Raw genomic sequence first — 24,765 nt, forward strand, 5'->3', positions numbered from 1 at the left:
GAACATGAACACAAACTGCTTCGACACCTGCTAGGCACTCCATATTAACTCAATTACTATAGGAATGGTGTGTTTGGTTTATAGAGCAATATAGGTCACTCCAAGTTGATACAGCACACTGCTGCTGGTCGTCGGATCTTGCATACTGTGTAATATATCCAAATGCATCCAATCTGTTCTATTAAACAATTTCATGCCGCAAGGAATGTCTGGTGAAGCTTTTGTAGATGCGCATAGGCTCTCAAAAACCAAGTAGGGTTCTCAGAGTAGACGCAATAGCACTACAAAAAAATTCTAGCCTGAGTAATACACGCTAGTTAAGTCTCGGTGCATTTTATGCCGACGATTGCGACCTGCGGTGCTAACGTTAAGCCTTAGCTACCTATGAATTCGACAAGGTTATTTGCCACACGAAGGCATACTGCATCTGGAGCACGTGATAGCTTGCAAAGACTCCACGCACTGACCCCATGACTGTTCTCTCCGTCGGCTGCAGTGCTCCCATTGCCGCTCCGCCTGGAGCCCGCACAGCCTGCGCCGACCGATCCCGGAAAAAGCAATTGCAGGGAGACGGTTTCCACATGTGACACGAGATGCCGCTAGTAGTCTGGCGCACCTAAAGTCACTGGAACTCTGAAAGTACCGCAACCAGCGGGCGGCGCGCGGGCAACATTGGGGTATTGTTGCCAGAGGTGGTCCAGCGCGGCGAGCGCATCGTCTGCTAGGCGAAGAAGGTCTCCCTTGCGGCCGCCTTGCTCATCGGTTTTGCGCGAAAATTAATCAATGAAAGTATTCATGACTCAGACCTTAGATGAGGTGAGGGTTTCGAAAACCTTGAAAGCGTCGCATGACAGCTGCGCAGCCTCTCGTATTCTTTAGCCCACGGGTGTGAGCTAACAACGTAAGAAGCAGGCTTGTCCTATTTTGCTTCCGTGAGAGGCTCGCAAATGAATGTTTTCGGGGCCCAGAAAACTTTAAAGCCGGCAGGCTGCGTACATACGAGCGGGATATAGCAAAACGTTTAGTAAATCTGTTCACTTGGAAGCCTGATGCGTGTAAAACGTTCCCTGTGCGCTTGCTGTTTCCCGCCTCCTGTTCTTCCCTCCGTGTGGTCAGTCGCCGGTCGGAGGCTTGTGGGAGGTAGTTGGACGACCCCAAGGTCGACGACGGGTCCAACGCTCTAACTGTGCGGCCAGATAGCCAGATAGCATGCGGGCGCGCTGTGGCTGTATTTCGATGGAGGCGAAATACAAAAACTCCCATGCGCAGTGCGATGTAAGTACGCGTTAAATAACTCCAGGTTGCATAAATTCTCCCACTGCGGTCCACTTCGGCACCCTTCATAGCTATCGTGTCTCTTCGGGACGTTAAACTCTGCACTTTATTATTTTTATTTAATCCTCATTAGCCAATATCGATGACCTGCACGGAAAAAAATCTCGTAAAGCAACGTCTTCGAAGACATTTATTGCTGTCACACTCACACAAACGCACGACGCACACAGACACACGCGGTGCACAAAGACACACGCGCACACAGATACGCACGCAGACACACGCATACACAGACACACGCGGTGCACAAAGACGCGCGCGCACACAGATACGCACGCAGACACACGCGCTGACAGAGACACGCATACACAGACACACGCGGTGCACAAAGACACGCGCGCACCCAGATACGCACGCAGACACACGCATACACAGACAGACGCGGTGCACAGACACACGCGCACACAGATACGCACGCAGACACACGCATACACAGACACACGCGCGCACACACATACGCACGCAGACGCACGCACTGACAGATACGCATGCACAGACACACGTACGCACACAGACACGCGCGCACATAGAGACAGGCACACGCACAGAGACACGCACACAGACATACGCTCAGATAGAGACACAGGAACGCGCGCACACGCACAGACACACACAGACGCTGTACTGAGCGTGCTACTTGATAAAACACGCCGTCCAACATCCTCGGAAGCACTACGCCCCGTCGGCTCCTAGAGCGAGTGGACCATCTATGGAGGCGCCTAATCACGTGATCAAAACTGGCCAATAGGCGGCGCGGCGGCGAAGAGAAAACAGCTGCGGTACTTTCAGAGTTCCAGTGACTTTAGGCGCACCTAAGGCGCGCCTAAAGCGCGCTTCTTTCTTCCTCCTCAATGCTCTGGGGGTGCGTGGAGATAAAACAAAAAAACAATTCGCTGTGGCTTAGCTTGGTTAAGCCCGGTAACCGCGAAAGCAATATCCGTACCTACGCCATGGTTCAGCTTAGTGCACTGCACGGGCTCGGGCCGGCCCAGAAGCCCGGGCCGGGCCGGGCCGGGACATGATCTGTTTTGCTGGGCCGGGCCCGGGCCTGAAGTTGCGGACCCGGGTCGGGCTCGGGCTTAAAGCTGCGAACCCGGGTAGGGCTTGGGTCCGTACAGAAACGTCTGATGTCCGGCTTTTCATTCGCTATTGCAGAGTGAAGTACACAACTGCGGCATTGGAGCAGCGACACGGATGAGCTAAGGGTTATAGTACTCGCGGAGAAAAAAACTAAGCTTTATTCATTGACTTATTTATTTCCTTATTTCCACGCCGCGGTGGCTTAGTGGTCAAGGCGCTTGAATACTGAGCCGGGGAACCAGGGTTTGCTCCTAGCCTCGGCGGCCGCATTTCCATTTAGGCGGCAAGCATGACAGCCATGTACTTTGCAGTATCATTGCTCGTTGAAGAAACCCAGGTGGTCGAAATGATCCGGAGCCCTCTGCTTCAGTGTCTATCACAGCCTGACTCCCCTTCGGCCCTTAAGCCCCAAAAACATAGCTTTTATTTTATAGCTATATTTTTCTCATGTGATAAAATTCACAAACTAAAGCGCGTTTGCTTTTCTTTTTGATCACATGACCGGAACATCTCGTAAATGAAATAGCCACAAAAGCTCGCGAGAATTTGTAAATCTCATTTCATAACCGCATCTATCCCTCCTCGCTTCTTCAGCCTGGTTGTCATGACAAATATTTTGCCCTGTAAGTTACCACGTGGTTCACGCGTTATCTTCTGCTCCACCAGTAAGAGTAAAATTCAACCGGTCTTAATTGGCCATTGATCGTTCGTCATCCCAAAACATACCCTTACACTATTGGAAATGCATTCGGGAGGAACATATTAGTTTAGGACGCTTATATTGTTCAAAACACACACCGTAAAATACTCTTCTAGCTTTTCGTTTCTGTTGAAAGGCGACCAGTGCGGCTATGAGTTCAACCTGTGAGACCGCGTTCACTAAAAAAATGTCATCGCACTGCTTGCTAGGCAGCTTTAATGTTTATACTTCCGGGCGGCAAAATATAACTCATTAAAATTAAGTGGGAATGCAAATTAGTCTATTACGCGCGTATGCAGCCCCTTTTGTTTGGCTCTCAGAACTTCCGAGTTTATCATTGCGCACTTACACGAGATCACTGTCCAAAAGACGGGCCTGTTGAGCACTACTCTTAATCACTTCCTTCTGGGTTAAAAAGAACCAACTTTCTGCAAGCCAAACTGAGGTTTCAGAACCTTTGTCGGCCAGTTTCTTATCGGTTTAGTAGCAGTCTACTTGCTCAGAGTGAGCAGTAAATCTCAAGCGTTACTGTGAGACGGGCCGGGCCTGGGCTTCACTCCGGGATTCACGGGCCGGGCCGGGCTCGCTAGGGCGATAAATTAGCGGGCCTGGGCCGGGCTCGGGCTTCAGGTCTCGGGCCCGGGCCGGGCTTGGGCCTCAGATTGAGGCCCGTGCAGTGCTCTAGTTCAGCTGGTAGTGTAGCTGGTGGTGGTGCTTGGGGTTAGACTTGTGGCGATGCATCTGTTATATGATCCAATCCAATCCAATCCAATGTAATATAATCTAATCTAATCTATTCTAATCCAATCCAATCCAATCCAGTCCAGTACAATCCAGTCCAGTCAGGCCGCCGTTCATGTGCATCGCCGTCGCACACGGACGGCGCGATATCGCGAAGCAGTGTTAAGCCGCTGGTGGTTGGCATAGCTACCGCTTTCTAGCGACGTGAGTCGAGCCTAATCTCTTCAGCGCAACGCCACAATCGCGCTCCTAGCGGAGAGCGCAGGAGTTAGGCGCCGGTGGTGGCACCGCCGCGGTTTGCGACGGCGCGAGTCGGTCGCCCTTCTCTTCGGCGTGATGTCACACATGACGTCACACAGAGGTCAACTAAAGGTCAATGGTGGCACCGCCGCGCCACGGCAAAGGCTGAAAGTGCAAGCAGTAAAGCTTTCGCTTTAAAAAAAAAATTGCTCGGCGAAAACAGCGCATAAACCGGACAGCAGCAAGAAGACAAGACGAAGAGTTCCATGCGCATATCGTTACGTCCGTACATTGAGTCAGCGAGGTGGGGGACATTGAGCCGGACTGAAGCAAGCTGGGTTCTTCTACCAGCGAGGCAGCACAGGCATGCGTTCGAGCTTGTCTTTTGTTGTTCTTTCTCTCGGCTGTCGGCGTCGTTATCCTTATATCTGCAACGAGATATTACACGGGGTGGACAAGCAATGAGAGGTACAAATGTGCTAGCAGATCTGCAGTTTTAAGGACACCTACAGCATTTCTGTTTAGAATAGAGCGACTGCGGAAAGTCTGATGCAGATAGAACCGCGAGAAATGTACAGCCTTTGTCAAAAGTTTATAGCCCAAGGGGTTTGCTTCTGGGCCACATTGCTTTGCTCGTAATGTGTTTTCGGCGTCCCAGATCTCCTGAAGGTAAGATTTTTGATCCTGCTCCCTCCGATGCGTAAAACTTTCATTAGTGCTACAGGAGCGCCACAATAGTGCTTCGAAGCAAACCCCCTGGGCTCTAAACTTTTGACAAAGGCAGTACGTGCGCTACATATTGCTCGCCATGCCCGGCAGTAAAACACTTGGCTGCAATTCAGCACTTTCTACTGTCTGTTGCTCACTGCACTATTCGTGCGCCTTCACTGGCCCCCAATAAAATCCTGCGATACCCGCCTGAGTTTAGTGCTCGCAAGCACAACTCGCGCGAGGAAATTAGAAAATGTGTCATGAAGATGGCATTTACATTGTGATGGTACTGAAAGGATAGACACAAAGACATTTCTAATTTTATTTCTCAACGGGCCTACATCATTCACGAAAGGCAGTCTACAGATCGGTTTGGGAGAAACTTTGCACTGGTACACATTTCCTTCAGTCGTTTTTATGGGCATATTAAATAGCGTTGTAAGATGCAGCAGCTTCAACTTTGTGGTCGGAGAAACTGCAAGGGGTAGTGAGACTCGCAGTGCTTAAATTCAGGGGAGGGGATTTATACCCCCTACCAATACTGACAAGAGATCGAGGCCCCCCGTGCTAGAATGTAGAGACTGCATGAATCCGAAAAAAAAACAACTATTTTTATCCTTGTCAGTCGTGGTCGGAGCATTTTTACTTCATAATTTTGAAAATTTCGCTGCGGTTTTTAGCAAGAATTAACAAGTTTTCTAAAACCCGAATGGAGAAAAAGATGTCTGGGGTTCAACGTGTCTTGAAACTAGTTAAACGAGCGAAAGCTCTGTTAAGCATGGTATCCACTATCTCAAATCAAATGTCAAGGTCAAGGTCAAGGTCAGGTGCCCAATGGTCACAGTCATAAGATCACGTGGTCATACTACCATAGCTTGGGCCACACTACCACGCAGTTAAGTTCGGTTTTACCTTGTAAGGCTATGAAGGGCATTTGTTGATGTGGTGCCCATTGTCTCAAATCACATGTCAAGGTCGAGGGTCGGGGTAAAGGTCAAGGTCAAACGTCAAGGTCAGGCACCCAATGGTCATAGTCATATGACGTGGTCATACTGCTATAGGTTGGGCTGTACCATCACGCAGTTAAGTTCGGCTTGACCTTGTGAGGCATTGAAGGTCATTGTCTCATCCATATTGAAATCGAAAGTGGCACCCCGAGCAGCAGCGCTCTCGCTCCAATACAAAGTTAGCAGCACTACACAAGGGATGAATTAAAAAGAGAAACTCGTGCCTTAACACCACGAGTCAGTCCAGGGCTGGCCGCTGAGCTGTATATCAAAATTTCGTGTTTTACCGTTAACAGCCTCACATACAGCGCAGGCTTGTACCAGCACTCAGATTTTATTTGTATTGTTTAGTGCATTTTTTTTTTCGTTCCCAGCGATTAGGGTGATTTTGTTTTTGGCCTCTTCGCTCGTCTCTGAGAAACAGTATTTGGGATCAGAAAACTGCCATGCTGTCAAAACTGGAGCCCAAAAAGCGAGTCTGGAATGCTTTTCCTGTTTCTGTGGCCAAAATAAAGCTGCAGGAGGTGCCTCCTCAAAAGAAAAAAAACAAAGCCAGCTTTGAAATTGATATTGTGAGAACGAGGGTACATCAACATAGAAGGATCAGCTAAATTTGAAGGACAAAGATCAGCATGATATTTGTTGGCACGGCGAATCCAATCATTTTTTTTTTCTTTTTTTTCTATGCAGATGGTCCCCCGCGCCGCCCTGAGGCGCATCTTGCACGAAGCCCGCCTGTACAGCACCAATGCGACGGCGGCGGAAGGCGGAGTGAAGAGCTACAAGCTGCTCGTGGTCGGCGGGGGATCGGGTGGAATTGCCACGGCCGCCAAATTCGCCTCCAAGCTCGGCAAGGGAAAGGTCTGCGTGCTGGAGCCCCGAGATGTAAGGAGTTTCTACGATTTCTTACTGGATTTTCTACGGCGCTCTGCTGTGCGTGCGAATGGTTGGTTTAGATTCCTGGACCCGTGACCGCATGGTATGGTGTGCGGGCTTTAGCGTGCGAACGCTGCAAGGGGCTATAAGAGACGCCGCAGTGCAGAGATCCAGATTTGAATTTATCCACTTGGTGTTGTTTAACGGGTACTGTCTTGCCGCGTAGCACACGGGCGTTTTTGCTTTTCTTTCCTGCCCCAGCTGCCGCGGCTGGGAGCAAGTAGAACAGCTCAACCACTAACAGACCGCTGCATCTTGAGGCGAACACGCAAATAATTTCCAGTACAATAAGAACGAGTTTGAAGGCATTTGGCACGTTCTCTCAGGTTATGAACAACAGCTCATCGAAATACATAAGCTGAATTCTGCAGTACTACCTTGTGGAGCTGGAAGCTTCAGGGTTAATGAGGAATGTCAATTAGGCAAGGAAATCGGACGCGACACTTAAGTTCATTTCAAAATAACCTATGCACCATCTAGCCCAAACGGAAGTTTTGTTAAGTACACTTCAGCATCGCCTTAAGGCTATGACGCGATAGCTTAATGAGTTAATTCGCACATATACAGAATTGGTAATTCTCTACTTGGCGTTCATAGATCTCCGGGAGTCCTTGTACCCCTGATGGCGCAGTGGTGCAGCGATTAGGTGATGCGGCACTGCCCTGCGATGGCAGGTGCTCCTAGCGGTGAGCCTTATGCGGTCCAGGATGCTCTTCCCGAGTAACCAATCATTAATTTAACTGTCACCTACCACAGTTGGCAGTTTGCTCATTATCTGGTGGGCATGTTGTGATGACACTGCAAGGTCATGTGACGTAGGTGGCGCACCTGCCTCCCAGGTGGGGACCACCTGCCAGAGCCATGCTCGTGATTTTTCGCTCACAACGCCGACGCCGAGAACGCCGACGGGGGATTTTGTGGAGAACGGGGCCTTAAACGCTGTCGCTTTAAAAGCAGAGCCAGCTTTGTCAAGGGAAAGAACTGGGATAAGGTAGAGAGACTGACAGAGAACAACGTAGGTTAGAGAAAAACTCGAGTCAATAATATCCAAGCGGCTTGCAAAGGGACTCGGGGCAGGGAATGTGATGCCGAGAAGGGACAACCGGTGGCCGGTTAGGGTAAAAGTATAAATTCTAACAGATGCGAAACTTATTCCCAGAGATGGTCGAGATTAAAGCGATAGGTGAGCTTGGGGATATGCTGGATAGGACGGTTGAAGCTACTGCAAGACAGGGATAATTGCGTATTAATAACGATAGCTTCACCAGCAGTGAACGTAAAGGACACGGTGATTATAACACATGCAGGAAATATCATGTACTGAGGTTGCGGTGCACGTTACAGAAACTGAGGTGAGAGAAATTGTACCTCAGTCTCCCACTGCGGTGTCCCTGTTAGCCAAAGTGGCTCGTGAAAAGCAACATAATTTTTTTGAAAAGCAGAGAATATGTTATATTTCTAAGTGTACACCGTGCGTCTGTACGGCTACACATTATGAAATAACCATTTGATAGCCATGGTTCTCGCAGAAGGGGCTTTCTTGTTCTTTTTTGTCTTTTGGAAGACTCACTGCTACCAGCCCATGTGGACGCTCGTGGGTGGAGGGATCAAAACGGTGTCCGAATCGCTCAGACCCATGGCGGACGTGATGCCCAGGCAGGCCGAGTGGATACGGGATGCGGCAGAGACTTTCGTGCCGCAGGAGAACACCGTGGTTACCAAGCAGGGTATCAAGGTGGGTGTTAGGAGGTGCCTCACGGGTTCGAAAAATTCTCACTGCAGTTTTAGAACTTCTCGCGTAAAAAAAAAGAGCTATGGAGACTAATGTGACTCCGCGATGGAATTCCTCTTGGTCTGAAAAATTCACCCATGTTGCGCATTTGCGCAGTCTACACCACAGCGTCTCATGTGAGCTTACTTCCTGTGATAATGGTTAAGGGCTCGTATGCGGGAGGTTGTGGGGTTCGATCCTCATGCCGACGGGTACGCAACGGTTTTCCCATGGCTCAATGCGCGGCTTCACAAATGTGATGTGAAGCCGCGCGCCCACACAAGTGGGGTCAAAGACCTTCAAAAAGGTGTTTGACCCTTCTTGTGTAAAACAGACAGCAGAAGGTGTTTTTGTACCTTGTGTAGACAAAAAAAAAACACTTTTTGCCATGGCGCTGTTTGACCAAGGTGCCATTGAGTCGTTAAAATTAATAATCATCATCATTATAGTTAAGATATTGCGTAGCGGTTCAGTGAGGATTCTGAGCACAGGCTACTGACGCGATTATGAAGCGCAGCTAATCTGTATGCAGCGTGTGTTTCGCTCTTGCTTTTTTTTTTAGATCAAATACGACTTCCTCGTCGTTGCCATTGGAATACAAGTACGCTTTGACTTGGTAAGCCAATAAACCGCAACAATTCCCGTGTTAAAACTATTATATTCTTTCCTGGTCGTGGCTTTAGAGACAATGAGGAAAGCTCTGAGTGAGCGAATGCCTTGAATTCTCATTCAACAGAAACGGCGTTCTGTGCGGAAGCACAATGCCAAAATGTCTTTGCCCCAAGTGGTGTTCATCCGTACCACAGCGTGTTTTGGATCCCGTACAAATTGACGCTGACACTGTGTCATCTAAATCGAACTTCTCGAACTTCTAGTTGGATCCTGCTGTGGAAAGTAGCAGAATACTGTGGCTACTCTTGAAAAATTGACAAGACAGAACATTCTTAGTCGCCACCACACTCGTCACCCAAGTTAAACTAAGAACTCACCCACTGATCTTCAGATGACCCTGCTCTGCGAGAGCCGCGGCGACGCCATCAGAGCACATTTCCTAATCTCATCTGCCTCCTGGCAACCTTCCGCCTCCGCACACGCTTTTCTGGCTATAGAGTTCACTCTGTTACTCTGACGGACCATCATCTATCCGCTCCCCTCATCACATGACCCGCGCAACTCCATTTGTTCCTACTGATCTCCGCAAGGTCGTCATTAAACGTGCCTGGTACGTGCCTGGCACACGCGCAGATCATTAAACCTGATACCATCTATGGCGACAAGGCGTTGCAAGCTTCCGTTGAAATGTGAAACTAATCCCTTGTGAGTCTGACCAAGTAATGCCACTGTCACGCCTCGAAGACAAGTGCTATTTTCTAACCTTCTTTCGTGGCGTTCTCAAGGAAAACGCCGTGCAATGTCTGTGCACGTTGTTGCGTAGGAAAGTGGGTAGGCGACGTGCGGTGGACCATGTTATTGTCTTCGTGTCCCCACTAATTGCGTTTTGACTACCTGGGCACACGCGCATCCTTGTACGAGCGGTAGCCGATAGTAGCCGTGCACAGGACGAAAAACTAGTACTCCTGACTCGTAACATTTCTTCTTTTTTTTAGTGAGTGGTAATATAGGCGTTGTGGTCAGTTCCCGTCCCATGCCATCTCGCAGCGCTTTCTACTATTTTTACCTGGAGACTATGGTTTATTATTACCTTCGATGCCGACTTCGATTTCTGATGTTCGTTATGCTTCAGCCTCTTTTTCGTCGCCTTTATATTTCGTTTTCTGCCGTTTATGTGGGCTAGGTGGACGGCTTGATCGACGCTCTGGAGACTCCATACGTGTGTTCCAACTATTCGTACAACACTGTCACCAAGACGCACCAGGCCATGCAGGCGCTGACGGAAGGCAACGCCATCTTCACCTACCCAGCCACACCAGTCAAATGTCCCGGCGCTGCGCAGAAAATAATGTACCTCACCGAAGCCCACCTCCGAAAGGTGCGCGCCACTGATCGTCTTTCTACCTTTCGCTTGTGCAGCATCCATGTGCCCTGGTAGTGTGTCGCTGCGCGCAGCGAGTTGACGTACTTCAAATGAGTACCTGTAGCTTTACAGGGGTTGCCCAGCGTGAATCGATTTGAAAGCTGTGAGTCAGCTTGACGAATAATCTTCTCCTGAGTATACTGCGTTGTGTGTAGGCGCCTTTCTAACGATAATCCCATATCGCACAACTCGGAATGATGCGGAGCCCAAACGTACGGACCCGCGGATTCGGAATTGTGTGATGCAGTGCGATCCGAAGAGGAGGCGAAGCGAGGCTGCGCGTGTGACGGCCTGTACATCTTACACAGCACTCATCTTACACAGCAACTTTCTCCTTTCCTTCCGTCATAACACCGAAGAGGATGAGGAAAAAAAAAACTATTGGAGGAAAGTACTAAAGCCAGCAAAAAGGACCGCTTGCTACGCTGAGGCACTTTGGTCATCCCCCTAAACCAAGTGAAGCCAAGCGCTCCAGGAGGAAGGGCCGGTAATGGCGGAGGCCGAGAATGAGGTGGTTACCTCTCCTTTCCCCTCTTTGTAGCTTTTCCCTTTACTCTACTCTTGGCTTTAAATTGACACCAGAAGTTCCCACAGTTCGCCATGTTACCGATTTAAAAAAAAATGCTATACTGTGTCGTGCTGTGGGGGCCATTTTTCAGAGTAATAAACATGTATGAGAAATGTGGCGAGTAAGAAGGTAAAAACACGCTGGCACATGCTCAGAAACGCGTCGTTACAGCCGTTTCGTCACGTTATTCATCCTTATGAGGAAGACAGGCGCAGTCCTGCAGCGGATGATGAACCAGCTTGTGCCTCAGCATGGCCTTGCCCGGTGCGCAGGCCGGACGGCGCGACAAGGTGGACATCATGTTCAACACGTCTCTGGGCGTGCTGTTCGGCGTTCGCAAATACGCGGACGCCTTGTGGGAGGTGGTCAAGGAGCGCGGCATCGCCGTCAACCTCAGGCACGAGCTGGTCCAGGTGCGGCCTGCTAAGAGGGAGGCCGTCTTCCGCCTGCTTGACAGCAAGGCCGACCCTAAGGAAACCGCCACGTTCAAGGTAGGGTGCTTTTCAGCTTCCTGCGGAGACAGAGCTGCTTTTTACGTTCGCTGACACCTATGCGTGCAACACTTTTACGTCTCCTTTTAGAGCCTTTTTATCTCTCCTGCAGTGCAAATGTAGCCTGGGGTTTCCGGTCTCAGTTCTGCTGAGGTACTCTCTAGATAATCGCGCTTTCCGAACTGTCAGCGCTTGCTTTTACAGCTTGCTTCGGGTCCACAGGGCACAAGGCCGCGGCAAAGTGTGCTACAGGTGTTTGGGTTTAGTTTATCGGTGGGTACTTGCACTTATACTGTGGTGGGACTACCAAAACAGAATTAAAAATATGATCCAGGCAAGAAACACACTGCCCGTTTCGAGCAGCCTTGAACTTGATATACTTGATATACAAGAGGGCCAAGAAGGGCTACACGGTTGTCCATTCAGTTACTTTCTTCGCGTCTCGCAGCGGCAGACAACTTAGTTAGGTAGGTGTTCTTAGATTAACTTCTTCGGATTGATGGAAGTGACTATAAGAGTCTAGCGACGGCATTTTGTGGGCATCTTAGCCCGGGGTATTTTTGCTTCCTCCCCGTAGCCAGGCGTACACGAAGTTTTTATGCAGCAGATTTTGTGCAACGCGGTAACGCCTTAGTCGCCGGAAATAATGGCCCATTTTTCGCGAGTCCTTTGACTAGACGGAAGTTCTGCCTAGAGGTGTTTCGGCATCAATTATACGTTTATAATAACCACAACTTGCGACCTTTTCATTCGATGGACCCTGCGTAGCTGCGCCTTTCCTGTAATTCCGCGTAGTACAACATGCTGCACGTGGTGCCTCCTATGACGGCTTCGGAGGCGATCAAGACGGCGCCCTCGTTCGCCGACGCGGCGGGCTTCCTGGACGTGGACGGCGAGACGCTGCAGCACAAGCGCTACCCCAACGTGTTCGGCATCGGCGACTGCACCAATGTGCCCACAGCCAAGACAGCCGCCGCCGTCGGTCAGTACAAGTGAACGGGCAACAGGCACTCATCCTTTCTACAGCACTTCCTGTCCTAGCATCATTGCTCGGTTTTCCGCGTAGATGATGTCGTTCCATCCGCATATTGCCTAAGCCCTGGACTTGATTTCCATCACTACAAACACTGAGCACTTAAGGTTGGCAGCGGAAAGAAATTCCCTCTTCAAAATATGCGAAGTTCTAGCAGTTGCGGAGATTATAGCCGAGGTTTCTATCTTCTCTATGTGATAACCTCATGACCTCCGCTGCGGCGTTTAAAATTGCATCAAATTACTATGAATTGCAGTGGGAATATGCCTGTTTTACCAAGATTAAGCATTCTGTATATTGTGTGACCTAAATCTACTTGAGTACTTCAACAGCAACCCGCTGCGGTAGCTCAGTGGTTAAGGCGATCGCCTACCGAGCCCGAGTACCCGGGTTCGAACCCGACCACGGCGGCCGCGTTTCGATCAAGGCGGAACGTAAAAAGCGCCCGTGTGCTGTGCGATGTCAGTGCACGTTAAAGAACCCCAGGTGGTCGAAATTATACCGCAGACCTCCACGACACCTTACGACACCTCTTTCTCTCTTTCTTCCTTCACTACCACCTTCCTCCCTTCCCTTACGGCGTGGTTCAGGTGTCCGCCGAGATATGTGAGGCAGATACTGCGCCATTTCCGTTCCTCAAAAACCAATTGACCAATTTACTTTAACACCCGCCGTGGTGGCTCAGTGGTTACGGCGCTCGGCTGCTGACCCGAAAGACGCGGGTTCGATCCCGGCTGCGGCGGCTGAATTTCTTGAAGGCGAAATTCTAGAGGCCCGTGTGCTGTGCGATGTCAGTGCACGTTAAAGAACCCCAGGTGGTCGAAATTTTCGGAGCCCTTCACTACGGCGTCTCTCATAGCCTCAGTCGCTTTGGGACATTAAACCCCATAAACCAAACCAATTTACTTTAACAGCATATCCTACCTTTAGAAGGGAGTGCGCAAGAGGACAGCTGAGTCCCTTTTTACTTTCATATGGGCTAATTCGGGTTTAGAGTATACGTGCTAGTCACTGGCCACTCGACCAACCCGCGCACGCGCTCCTTGTTACCTACTTTATCTTCAGGAGAGCAACGCTCGCAACAAGACGCCGTCATATAGCTTCGAAACTCAGTCAGAAAACCTCCTGAAGCTCCTCAAGGCCCTCATTCATTGGTTTAGATCGCAGTTTGCCGATTGCCCTTTACTGGCGATCGGCGCCATTATCGAAGCCGCATCAGGGGACTTCTCTTAAAAAACCTATCCAATGTAGTTTACAACACCATGGAACATGAGTGTCGATCTGGAGTTCAGAAGGCGCTGCAGTATGGAAGTTAATGCGCCTATGTGCACGCAAATCCCTGTCCTCAAAGGATCGGCGCGGACGCTTGATGGTGTGCCGTTAATCTCATGTTTAGCGTTGTCTCTCACTACTACTAACTAATGCTGTTTCTTGATTTCTTTCCCAGCCGGAGAAATCGGGATTCTGCGTAGGAACCTTACGAGTGCCATGGAGGGCAAGACACCAAACAGTAAGGTACGCGTTCACGCAAGGAGCCTAGTGTGGATCTTCAACAACAGTGCCGAGTATCGCTTTAATTAGCGAGTGAGTTGGCTTCTCATTTTGTTCTTCACTTCACTCCTATGACTGCCTACCAGGTTCTCAGTTCTTGAAGCACCGGCTTAACGCGGCTGCTCCAGAATCTACACGGCCATATTTCAGCCATCATATTCGCTCCCTCAAAGTTGGCACTAGGCTACACGCCGCCGAGTTGTATAAGCTGTAACCTTGCTAACTTAGTTGCTTCCACAAAGAAATCTCTATCCTTTTAAACTGCATTTTGTGTTTCATATTAGAATCGTGGCCTGTACCACTCGCTGTAGAAACTGTGAAAATGTTTTTATTTCTGTGCTAGCCCTGCTGCTTCAGAGGATTCTACTCGCAGCGCTGTGTCATCAAGTGCTGCTGCAAATTCTGCAATATTATTCATGTCGGAATTGTTACCTTAAAACTTTTCCGATTATCGGGGAAATCGACGCGCTGCAATGGAAGGCGCTGTGAGATATGCAAGGCGGCAGCAGTCAGCGCAGTTTATGTCTACGAATAGTGGCCAGCCCTTTTTATCCTACCTGAACCTTATTGTCCGTCATAATCCACGCATTGCAAGTGAGCGCGACTTAATGACTTGTATTGTATTTTTTGCAACGTTACCACTACTGATCGTTGGAGGCAAAGACTAGCGTCTGTATTTATGATCGCACTTTTCGCTCGTGCCATTGCAAACCACAGTACAACGGCTACACGTCATGCCCGCTGGTGACCAGCTACGGCAGGTGCATCCTGGCCGAGTTCAACTCTAAGGCGGAGCCGCTGGAGACGTTCCCGTTCAACCAGGCGAAGGAGCGCGGGAGTATGTTTTACTTGAAGAGAGACATGCTGCCTTTCATCTACTGGACCCTGTTCCTACGGTGAGTTTGCCCGTACTCAGTCTTTTCGAAGATGGCAAGCTCAGCTTTCATGCACAGCCCAAAAGCCGCTACTAGACAGCAAGTCTTTCTTTTGAAGCTGAGAGTTCCTAGAAATACGTCAAGACACCAATGGCTGTCTACATGGGGAGAATATAGCTTTTCTGTATCAGTGCACACATTTCTTTCTCGCGGATTTAGCAGCGCACCAACAATTAAGACAACACAAAGTAGATAAGACAGCTTTCGTCTTCTAGGCGTCTGCAAAATGCAGACGGATACACGATTGCTGCTACATGATCCCCTGCAAGTTGGTCGGCTCATACCGTATACACCTCGAGCGCCTTCCGCCTGAACTTCATGTTCTGCTCTCCTTCGCTCCCTCCATCTGTTTTTTTGGTTTATGGCGATGTCCGTTCAGACTGAGACTGTTGCTGTGCCTCTCCTTTCTTCATAACACCATTCGCTGTTCTAAACAGTCATTAACAAATGGTGTCGATAAAGTCGTATTTTGGAGAACAGATGTAGTCAGAAAAGGAAGGGTGTATGCGACCGGACTACAAAAGCGGGTAACGCTGAAGGAGTTTTTCATGCGGTGATGCTTATAAGGAGCTGTGCATGGATACCGCAAGTAACCGAAGTAAGACATCCGAGTCATACGCGCAAGTTCCTCTATGTGCTGTCAAACATATTTTCCTTAAACCTCAGGATGTTTCTCTATGTTTTGTATATATCGGCTATCAAGCTAGTGCAAACAGCGGTCCTGTGTGACTCCCCGATAAGTCACGAGAATCAAGCAGATCGCTGAATAACCGCGATTTCTCCACTTAAATTGCACTTACTCTCAAAGTCCTTGGAGCGAAAAAAAATACGTACAAAAAGTTTGACTGGGAACATTCCCAACATTTGTGAGAGCGGTTGAAACTGTTTTTTCCTTCTGCAGCCGGTGTTAAGGGAAAGAGGATATAGACACGAAAAAGTGTTTTCTGCGTCGCTCGCGAAGCATTTCTTTTGGCTTGCTCTCTTCGAGTACTCTAGTGCTTAATAGTGTGGCGATTTTTCTTTTCCTTCCAGAGGTTACTGGGAAGGACCCAGCATCTTCCGAAAAATGATGCGGTTCGGATTTTCGAAATAAACAAAAATTTTCTTCTACACAGAAGTGCTGCTTATATTGGGCACCACTGGCAGTTATGTAACAAATCAGCAGGCCAGTCCACAAACTCTGTCTTCTTTTTTGTTGCGAAAGCAACACTACGCGAGTCGCCGAGCCACTTCGCGGAGCTGACGAAAGGCCATACTGCGCATGCGTGAGGAGCAGTGACGTCACATGGCGCACAGCTGGCGCGCCGCCGCCGTCGCTGCGGGGGTGGCTCGGAGGTGCCGCCACCGCGCTCGCCAGTTGCGCATGCGCTGTAGCGGCGCATAGCTAGCGGGCGGGGGTCGCCAACGCTGCCGCGCGCTCTCCATCGCCTCTCTCCCTCTCCTCATTGCTTTCGCAATCCTCCAGGTTTAGCCAGAGCTAAACCACTGCCATTTTTTTCGAAATATAATGCAAAAAATGAGGGCATTTGTACATTCCGCCCTTATTCGACTTGTGGTGTATGTTTCGGTTTACGTCGAGCGTCGTGCCTTCCACAAGATGGCTGAAGTGATTACTAATTAGGGTACAAATCAACTGCGTATAAAAACGTACGCCTAAGTGTCATGCCTTGTTTTTAGTTACCTATACAAGGATGACATTCGCAAGGCCCCCGACTTGGTGTTGGAATTTCACAATCCCATAATAAATGCTTTCCTTGCGCGGAGAAGCTAGCATGCGGTTTTTTTACTACTACTGCCAAAATACCGTTTACCAAAGACTTTACACAAGTTTTAAAAATAGTTTTTTTTAGTTAAGAGCGGTTTTTCGGCATTACATCCGCGGTGGTGTGATACACCAAAACACAGCTAAAAAGCGTTGACTAGCAGACTCGTTAACTAATATTGAATAGTTAACTTTTGAACTATTACTGTTGTTTCGTTAATTATTGAGAGGCGTGTAGCCCACCGTGCCGCCGTAATAAGTACCGTAATATCCATGTCAGTTTTTAAACAAGAACGTGGTTGCCCTTCGCGCTGTGGCCTAACAAATTATGGCTACATCGCGCCGAAATATAGGCAAAGCTTGCAGCCAAAGCATCCTTTCCAGTGCACGTAATTCGTCCAAATATCCAAAATTTGTTTTGGATATCCAAATATCCAAAAAAATGGCAACAGCTTTTTCGAAATTTTAAAAACTGATAGGGATATAATTATGGATGTCAAGACACTGCTCAGTAATTAAGGAGCCAAACAGCAATAGTTAATAATTAACTATTCAGTATTAGTTAACGGGACGGCTATTTAATACTTGTTAGTTTTATTCTGGTGTATTACACCGCTGCAAATGCTGTGCCGAAAGAAGTGCTCTTATTTTTAAAAATGGTGTCAAGTCTTAGGAAAAACGCCCTGTATATTGTGTTCTGCGTGCTCTTTGACATTTATTGCGTAAGCAATACTGCGCCAGGTTTCGAGCCGTCGCGTAGCTCCCGGCGGCGGCCGGGGTCAAACAGATGGGGCGTCGTTGCCATAGCAACCGTTTCAGCCGCGCTCCACCAGGCGGCAGCACCGTCGCTGCGCCGTCGCGCGCTCTCGACGCATGTGTCGGAATGTGGAGAGGAGAGAGGAAGCGGGAGGGAAACGGGGAATAAATACGCGCGTTGCGAATAGTTGCGAATAGGTAATGAAGCTAAATGAAATAGACTTTTTACATCACTAAGCTCGCCCCATATATGAATCACACTGTAATAAAGGCATGTGACTTAATTTCGGTCACATGGTGGCCACAGCAGTTCTCATGTAATTTTGGCCACAGCAGTTGAATTTACACTAGATAATTGATTACTTTCATGTTTTTACTCTAGTAACTGCTTTGACAGGGTGGGTCGAAAGTAGTGGTGGAGGCGAGGTGAGGTGGGGAGGTGGCTGGTTGGTGGGGCTTCTGGAGGGCAGCTAGCTTTCTCACTGCGTAATCCGGTTCCACCGTTGCTTTCTCCTTCCACTGCTGCGTGGTGGAGGGATTAAGGAGGGTGTTGTTGGTGTGGGGAGGCTGGTGGCTCCACTCGGCGAGGTTTCACGCATCGAAGCTTCGCAGACAAGGCTCCGACATTTTCACTAAGTGCCATTGGTACTGCAGTCGGCCATTCTGCCTCTGAATTCCGTGGCGACGACTAGCGATGCTTTTACGGGCTAGCGGGCGTACAACGCAGATAACTGTGGCCGCATTCACTGGCATGTGGTGATTTTTAAGGCGAAAGCCTTTAATTGCTCATACTGTCGTCCGTTAACAAAGCTTTTCACACGCGTTTAACTCGGGAACTAAAAAAGATGGAAGAAAACCAATGGTTGCTTCAATAGAGGAGGAAAAAACGAACCTAGAAGCCAAGCGTGATGACCGTAGATTAATTAGTTAATTAGTTACAGTCGAAAATGTAAAAATTACGTCGAAATAACGCGGGCGTAGATATAGCCACGGGAACGGTGTGACGTGACATCCATCAGAAGTCGTCACGGCATAGTGAAAATTGCCGCAGAATTGTTAGAAAAAGGTCGGACTTGTGTCAAATTAGATGAAAAATGTGTAATTAAGCGTAGTTAACACTTAAGATCCCCGAAAGATGTATATTTGGATATCGATACAGCCACGGGAACGGTGTGACATCACATCCACCGGAAGCGTCACGTCATAGTGTCCTCGGCTTACGCCTCTCAACACTTTAGTAGTTCATTCATTAATTCATTTTATTTCCTTAGAAAAGGAGGAGTACGGGACTAAAAGCTCGAACAGCTTGACGAGGTCCCGACCCCTTGTTAGTTGGCATGGCAGCAGGATGACGGCCAGTCTTATACAAAAAAATGAAAAAATATCACAAAGCAACGGGTAATACAGAATGAAACAAGACGGCAATCAATCGGAGAAGCAACAAAAGGTAATACAGATAAATCAACACACATAAGCAACAGTGGTGAACAAAATTAGGCGAATAGGAAGGCATGGTTTAGTCTTGCAAATGAAGAAGTTGACAAAAATGTTTAATGCGACAGTTTCGGTTTGTGGAGGGATCAAAATTTTGTCGGTCTAGTAAGTTTAACAGCGAAGTTAATGTTTAAGATAGAGATTGTTCATCATAGGAGGTTCTCGGGGTGTGTACAAACCACATTTCTTTATGTCGGGTCTGACGAATATTTGTGTTTTTTTTTAGTTTTGCCAGATGAATTGATGTAATCGATGCCAAACTTTACAAAACCTTTATAGCACAACATCAACCTGTAATTATAAAAACAAAACACAGGAAGAATTTCATATTTTGGAAAAAGTGGTTTTGTGGAGTATGTATAATGGACATCAGCTATGTAACGTACAGCTCTTTTTTGTAGCAAATGTAGTTTCTGCAAGTTTGTCACGCCAGTTGAGCCCCACACCATGATGCAATACTGCATGACAGATACCACCAGTGCATTGTACAACATTAATTTTACCTTGGTCGGGAGAATGCGACGCAGACGAGCAATGACACCAATGGCAGATGACAATTTTGATTGTAGGTGATCAACATGCTCATTCCAGGTAAGGTGCTTTGAAAAATGCACCCCAAGGATGTTAACGGAGTCCACTATCTCTAACTGCTCACTGCCCAGACACAAATTCATATTAGTTGTCAACATCTTACCTCTAGGCGTGTACAAGATTACTTTTGTTTTCATCGGGTTGATTTTTAAGCAGTTTATCGCGGACCAGCGTTCTAAGTCAGACAGTGTCTTATTAGCCTTTATTTCTAAATCTGTTTCCACGTTGCCTGTAATAAATATGGTTGTGTCATCGGCATACGAAACGAATGTAGCATTATCTGTGCAGCTTGCAATGTCATTTATGTAAATTAAGAATAAAAGTGGGCCCAAAATGCTTCCTTGCGGCACACCAGTGGTAACTGCCTTCCGTGAAGATATTGCGTTATTGGCATCTACAAACTGTGACCTGTGGGACAGATAAGATGACAAAAGCGAGTGGGCAATTCCACGCACACCATACATTTCTAATTTGTTAAGAAGAATGGAATGATTAATTAAATCAAAAGCCTTAGAGAAGTCTATATATATGCCTAATGCCATATGCTTACACCTGAACGCGTCTAAAATTATTTCTTTTTGGCTCAGGAGGGCTGTTTCCGTAGAGCGATGCTTTCTAAAACCATGTTGAAAGTCTGCAATCAAATGGTGGCGGTTGAAGAATGAGAGTAATCGCTCATGCATTATCTTCTCAATGCCCTTAGAAAATACTGGAACTATTGATATAGGCCGATAATTATTCAGTGCAGTTTTATCACCGCGCTTGAAGACGGGAACAACGCGGGTGATTTGCATCCTCTTAGGAAAGATACCTGTTGATAATATTATGTTATAAACATGGGCAAGAATAGGGCCAAAGTTGCCAAAGTGTCCTCAAAACTTTTCCATACCGCTTTCATTCGCGATTCCAACGAACCTCACGATGAATAACAGGCAGAAATGGCTCCAATAAGCCGAAATGCGAATGAAAAATATCGATTTATGGTTATTTTCGAAGAAAACAAGCATGAAGAAAGCCACGTATTACATGCATAACCACATATAACCAAGTATGCTCAAAGCAGCCGAGTACACACGATTTCAGAGTGCTGGAGTGATTGCTTCGAGTGTTGAATTCGACGCGAAACATGCCCGGAAAAGACGTCGCACTTGCATCTGCCATGTTGCCATCCGTGCGGAAAAGATAGCGCAGTCGTTGAAGTCAGCGCTGGCGTGTTTCACTACGCACTCATCGCTGAGCCACTGCCGCCGAATGTGTCGCCTGTCGTGGATCTCTGCCGGCATTGCATTGCACTGAAAAGGAATCCTGAAAAGGAATACTCAGGTCACTCCGCGATCATTTCTTGGGCGACTGCCCTGCAACACCCACACCTCTATTCATCATTGCGTGATAGCTTAAGTTGCTCATAATATTTCCGTTAAATATTAAAAATTGGCAGTGGTTTAGCTCTGGTAAACCTTCAGGATTGTGAAAGCATCGAGGAGAGAGAGAGGCGATGGAGAGCGCGCGGCAGTGGCGGCGGCGGCCCCGGCACGATAGCTATGCGCCGCTACTGCGCATGCGCAACTAGCGAGCGCGGCGGCGGCACCTGTGAGTCCCCCGCGCAGCGACGGCGGCGGTGCGCCAGCTGTGCGCCGTGTGACGTCACTGCTCCTCGCGCATGCGCAGTATGGCTTTTTGTCAGCTCCGCGAAATGGCTCGGCGACTCGCGTATAGTGTTGCTTTCGCAACAAAATTGGTGCTCACGAGACAGTGAGCCATTTTGTCAGGTTGCAGCGATATCTGCATGAGAGGCTGTCTCCTGTCCTTGCCGTCGTCGTAGTATGCTGTAACCAAGAACTCAATAGGCGATGACCAAAAAGAATGCTCTATGGGGGGGCCTGAGCCGTAAGGTAAGGGCAGTTAAGCGCAGTAGCACCTGCAACACGCAAGATATTAAACCCTCCTCGAAACAGTGAGCGGCAGCCTACGATGAAAAGGCTTGCATCTAGCTGCCAGATAGGGACGCAGACGTTTTTGTAGTATTTGTGAATGTGCATTTTACTTTCACTTTCATTTCATATATATTTATGCCATTCAAGTTACCAAAAACAGTTCTGCTTTACAGAAGATGTAGCGAAAACCGCACCATTGTCGCCGCCTTTGAGTTGTAGGCAATACTGAGCGTGTCTGTATACATTGGCCGGGTAGTCGGCGGTTTTGTGAATTTGCCATTTGTGGATACGTGATCCAGGTGGATCTAAGAAACAAAGAAAGAAGGAAACCTATTTTTGCGTCTCAGCTACTGAGCGCTGGTTGTAGTGGGTCAGTTGAGGCTGCAGCTCGTCGTGGTACGGTCGTTGCTGATCGCACTATTGTGAGGCGCCTGTTGCAGTGTTTGCGTTTTTCTTTGGTGACGCCACTCGTTACCTGAGCTTGCAGTTCAATCTCGCTGCTCCTTGCTGCAATTCATGCCTCGTCGACATCGTGACGGCCAAGAGGACGAGAGAAATTGTTCCCTGATCTGGACGATCTTCCGGTCAGGCGCACAGCAGAAGAGCTCATGAGGGTAGCGAATGCTATCGATGCGTTCTCTCTCTCGCGGTAAACGACTAACTTTCGTTTTGTTTTTCTTTTTACGATCGGGATGGCGAGGAAGGCCGCGCCACTCACGACCGGCTGGTGCGGACTCCTCCGCGTGCACAAAGTGTAAGGTAGCTCGAACGGCCGAACTTCCGTGACCTTGGAAGTACGGCTGCGCGCGCTCGAGCTGGTGCAAAAATTTTATGCGCTCATTGTTTCCTACCTTCCTGCGCCTGTGGTGCGCATCAGTGACGATGCCTAATGCATTTCGTACTCGCTGCCGCTTAACGCTCCAGTGGCCTTCCGAAAGGTCAGGGGTAAAAAAGGCCCCGTGCACAGGAAGCGCTAGAGGTCACAGAACTCGAGAGTTATGCAGCGTGGACAGCAGGGGACGGTCATTACGAAACACCGCGACTGACGTTTTTGTGTGACGCTGTCGCGACGTCAAGTCTAGACGCTATGACGCGTTTTCTGACGGCCTGAAATGCGGAAGGACGGCCGAAAGATAGGACAGGAAGTGATGGGTCGTTGTCTCATTCATAAAGCTCTCAGAAGGACGCTTTGAAGGCTCATTGTATTGCAGCGTAACACCGAACTCTCGGCAGCAGGTCTAGTCCTCCTGCATAAACTTGGAAGCTCGTTACTTGGTCTTCTCGTGCTGTGCTCCCAGGTTTTCAATCCTGCTTCTGTGTGGCATCTACGAGCCTCAGGTTGCGTAACGTCTATAGATGGAATGGGTGCTATTGGACAGTTCACGTGTAGGCATACCATAAGCTGACCGTACTTTATAAAAAAGATAAACACAATAGTGTCTGACTTCTTCAAGGAAGCAAGAAGATATGTTTGGTTGGATCGGCTGTATAAGAGGCAAGTACATTGATATGTGCGGAATTAAACTTTTTTTTAAAAATAAAACAAATACTATAGATGACTATGGCTGGAGTATATACAACGAGGCATTGTTAAATTAGCCGATATCTAAGTGTATGAACGAAGAACGTAGCGATGGGACAGCACACAGAAAAGACGAGAACAAGACGGTCGCTACTCTTGTGTGCAGTCTGAACGCTTTGTTCTGCTTCATACAATCTGTCTGATAACGTCCTCTCAGTGTACTTTGTTATCTAAGAGTAGCCAATCATTTTTCTTCTCAGATAGGCAAATACTGGCACAAGATCACATCGCATGCGTGCATCTTGCACACGTTTTCTTTGTTGTAAGCTTCGTTTATTTGGCTCCTGCTCTTAAACTAACGGCAGGAAAAAGTCAAGGGAACCATGCCGGCTAGGTCTGAATGCCCACCTTGAATACTTGCACGAAGGTGCAAGCGTTTGGATGCCGATTTGGTAAGGAGCATACCTTCAACTGTCGACAAGTGCATGGCTGATGCCGCGAGAATAGACATTGATAATACAAAGCAGGCATGGATATTGAGAACTTGCTTGACTAGCGAGATTCAGAGGTCAAATCACTTCGGCTTACCAATAAGAAAACAAACGCGGCGCCGCTGTAGCACTGAGCGCGCACTAATGAAACGGGCGCTGTGATCGGCTTCCCAATTAACCTTCGACCACTTGCAGGCAGGGGCTATCGAAATCGAGAGAACTTTTTCATACAGTCGCGCTGGCGCGCGTCTGTGTTGAGCCTACGCGGAGACTATAGGGCCGTCCGTCTTTCACCTCTGCACGCGCTTTCCCGTCGCAATAGCGAAGCGCCGCGAGCGGCAAACCAGTCATGCCCGCAAGCAGGTGCCAATTAGAAGCAAGTCCGCGCGCGCCGCCGGTGAAGGTCCTTTGGCGCGGTTGAAGGCCTCGCGTCACGGCGACATGCGTTCGTTAGAGGAAGGGACGCCCGGCAGCGTTTCACGCAAGCGTGTCTAACCAAAGCGCGATCTCGAGTTTAAGGTTGCCGAGGGCCCAGAAGCAGCGCCGTCCTCTCCGGTTGCAGCCGGCACAAGATCAGCAGTCTGCAACGGTGCTCAAAGTTCATGTCGTTAACGTTTCAGAAAAGCGCTACATGGGCGCGAAAAATGACGACGGGGTCGCGTTGATGATGCTCCTGCGTAAACACAACGTGATCGCGTGGCGATCAGTCGGCCATCAATCTTGAGGGATCAGCAGGTGCGAAACTTCCACGTGTCTTCCGGAGAAAACCTACTATTTGGTCGAGGAACTTCCAAAAGGCGTCGCCCCGTACCTGTAGAGAAGATTGCCGGAAATGCTGTAAAAAAAGATCTTTTCCCTTCCTTTGCACAGGCTCGATTTATTCCACACTTACATGCTTCGTGTGTAAACATCAGCGTCATCCAAGCGGTGTGGGAATAGCGTGAGTATCCTTCACACTTTGCGATTCTAAACATTGAGATGAATTCACAGATCTAACGACACAGCCTAGTAGTAGTAGCTCCGAGGCTTGCTCTGACTTGTCACCTGTCGCGACAATCTGAGACAAAGAGGAAGCTTCGCT

At 48.5% G+C, this 24,765-nt stretch overlaps 1 protein-coding gene across 2 annotated transcripts in view; it reads left to right on the forward strand.

Annotated features, from left to right (window-relative positions):
* The window catches only part of LOC149339917 (sulfide:quinone oxidoreductase, mitochondrial-like), a 42,080-nt gene extending 25,837 nt beyond the window's left edge, over positions 1-16,243 (forward strand). For both annotated transcript variants that reach the window (XM_089548630.1, XM_089548631.1), the window contains exons 2-10: positions 6,505-6,699; positions 8,315-8,485; positions 9,084-9,137; positions 10,317-10,511; positions 11,397-11,615; positions 12,411-12,597; positions 14,096-14,163; positions 14,917-15,095; positions 16,167-16,243. In XM_089548630.1, coding sequence (XP_089404756.1) covers positions 6,505-6,699; positions 8,315-8,485; positions 9,084-9,137; positions 10,317-10,511; positions 11,397-11,615; positions 12,411-12,597; positions 14,096-14,163; positions 14,917-15,095; positions 16,167-16,227 — 1,329 coding nt within the window. In that variant the 3' untranslated portion in view covers positions 16,228-16,243. The remainder of the gene's footprint in view (positions 1-6,504; positions 6,700-8,314; positions 8,486-9,083; positions 9,138-10,316; positions 10,512-11,396; positions 11,616-12,410; positions 12,598-14,095; positions 14,164-14,916; positions 15,096-16,166) is intronic.
* Positions 16,244-24,765: the final 8,522 nt, after the last annotated feature.

Source organism: Amblyomma mixtum, chromosome 6 (genome assembly GCF_055824585.1).
Source record: "Amblyomma mixtum isolate Tamu chromosome 6, ASM5582458v1, whole genome shotgun sequence".
NCBI classification, from domain to species: Eukaryota; Metazoa; Arthropoda; class Arachnida; order Ixodida; family Ixodidae; genus Amblyomma; species Amblyomma mixtum.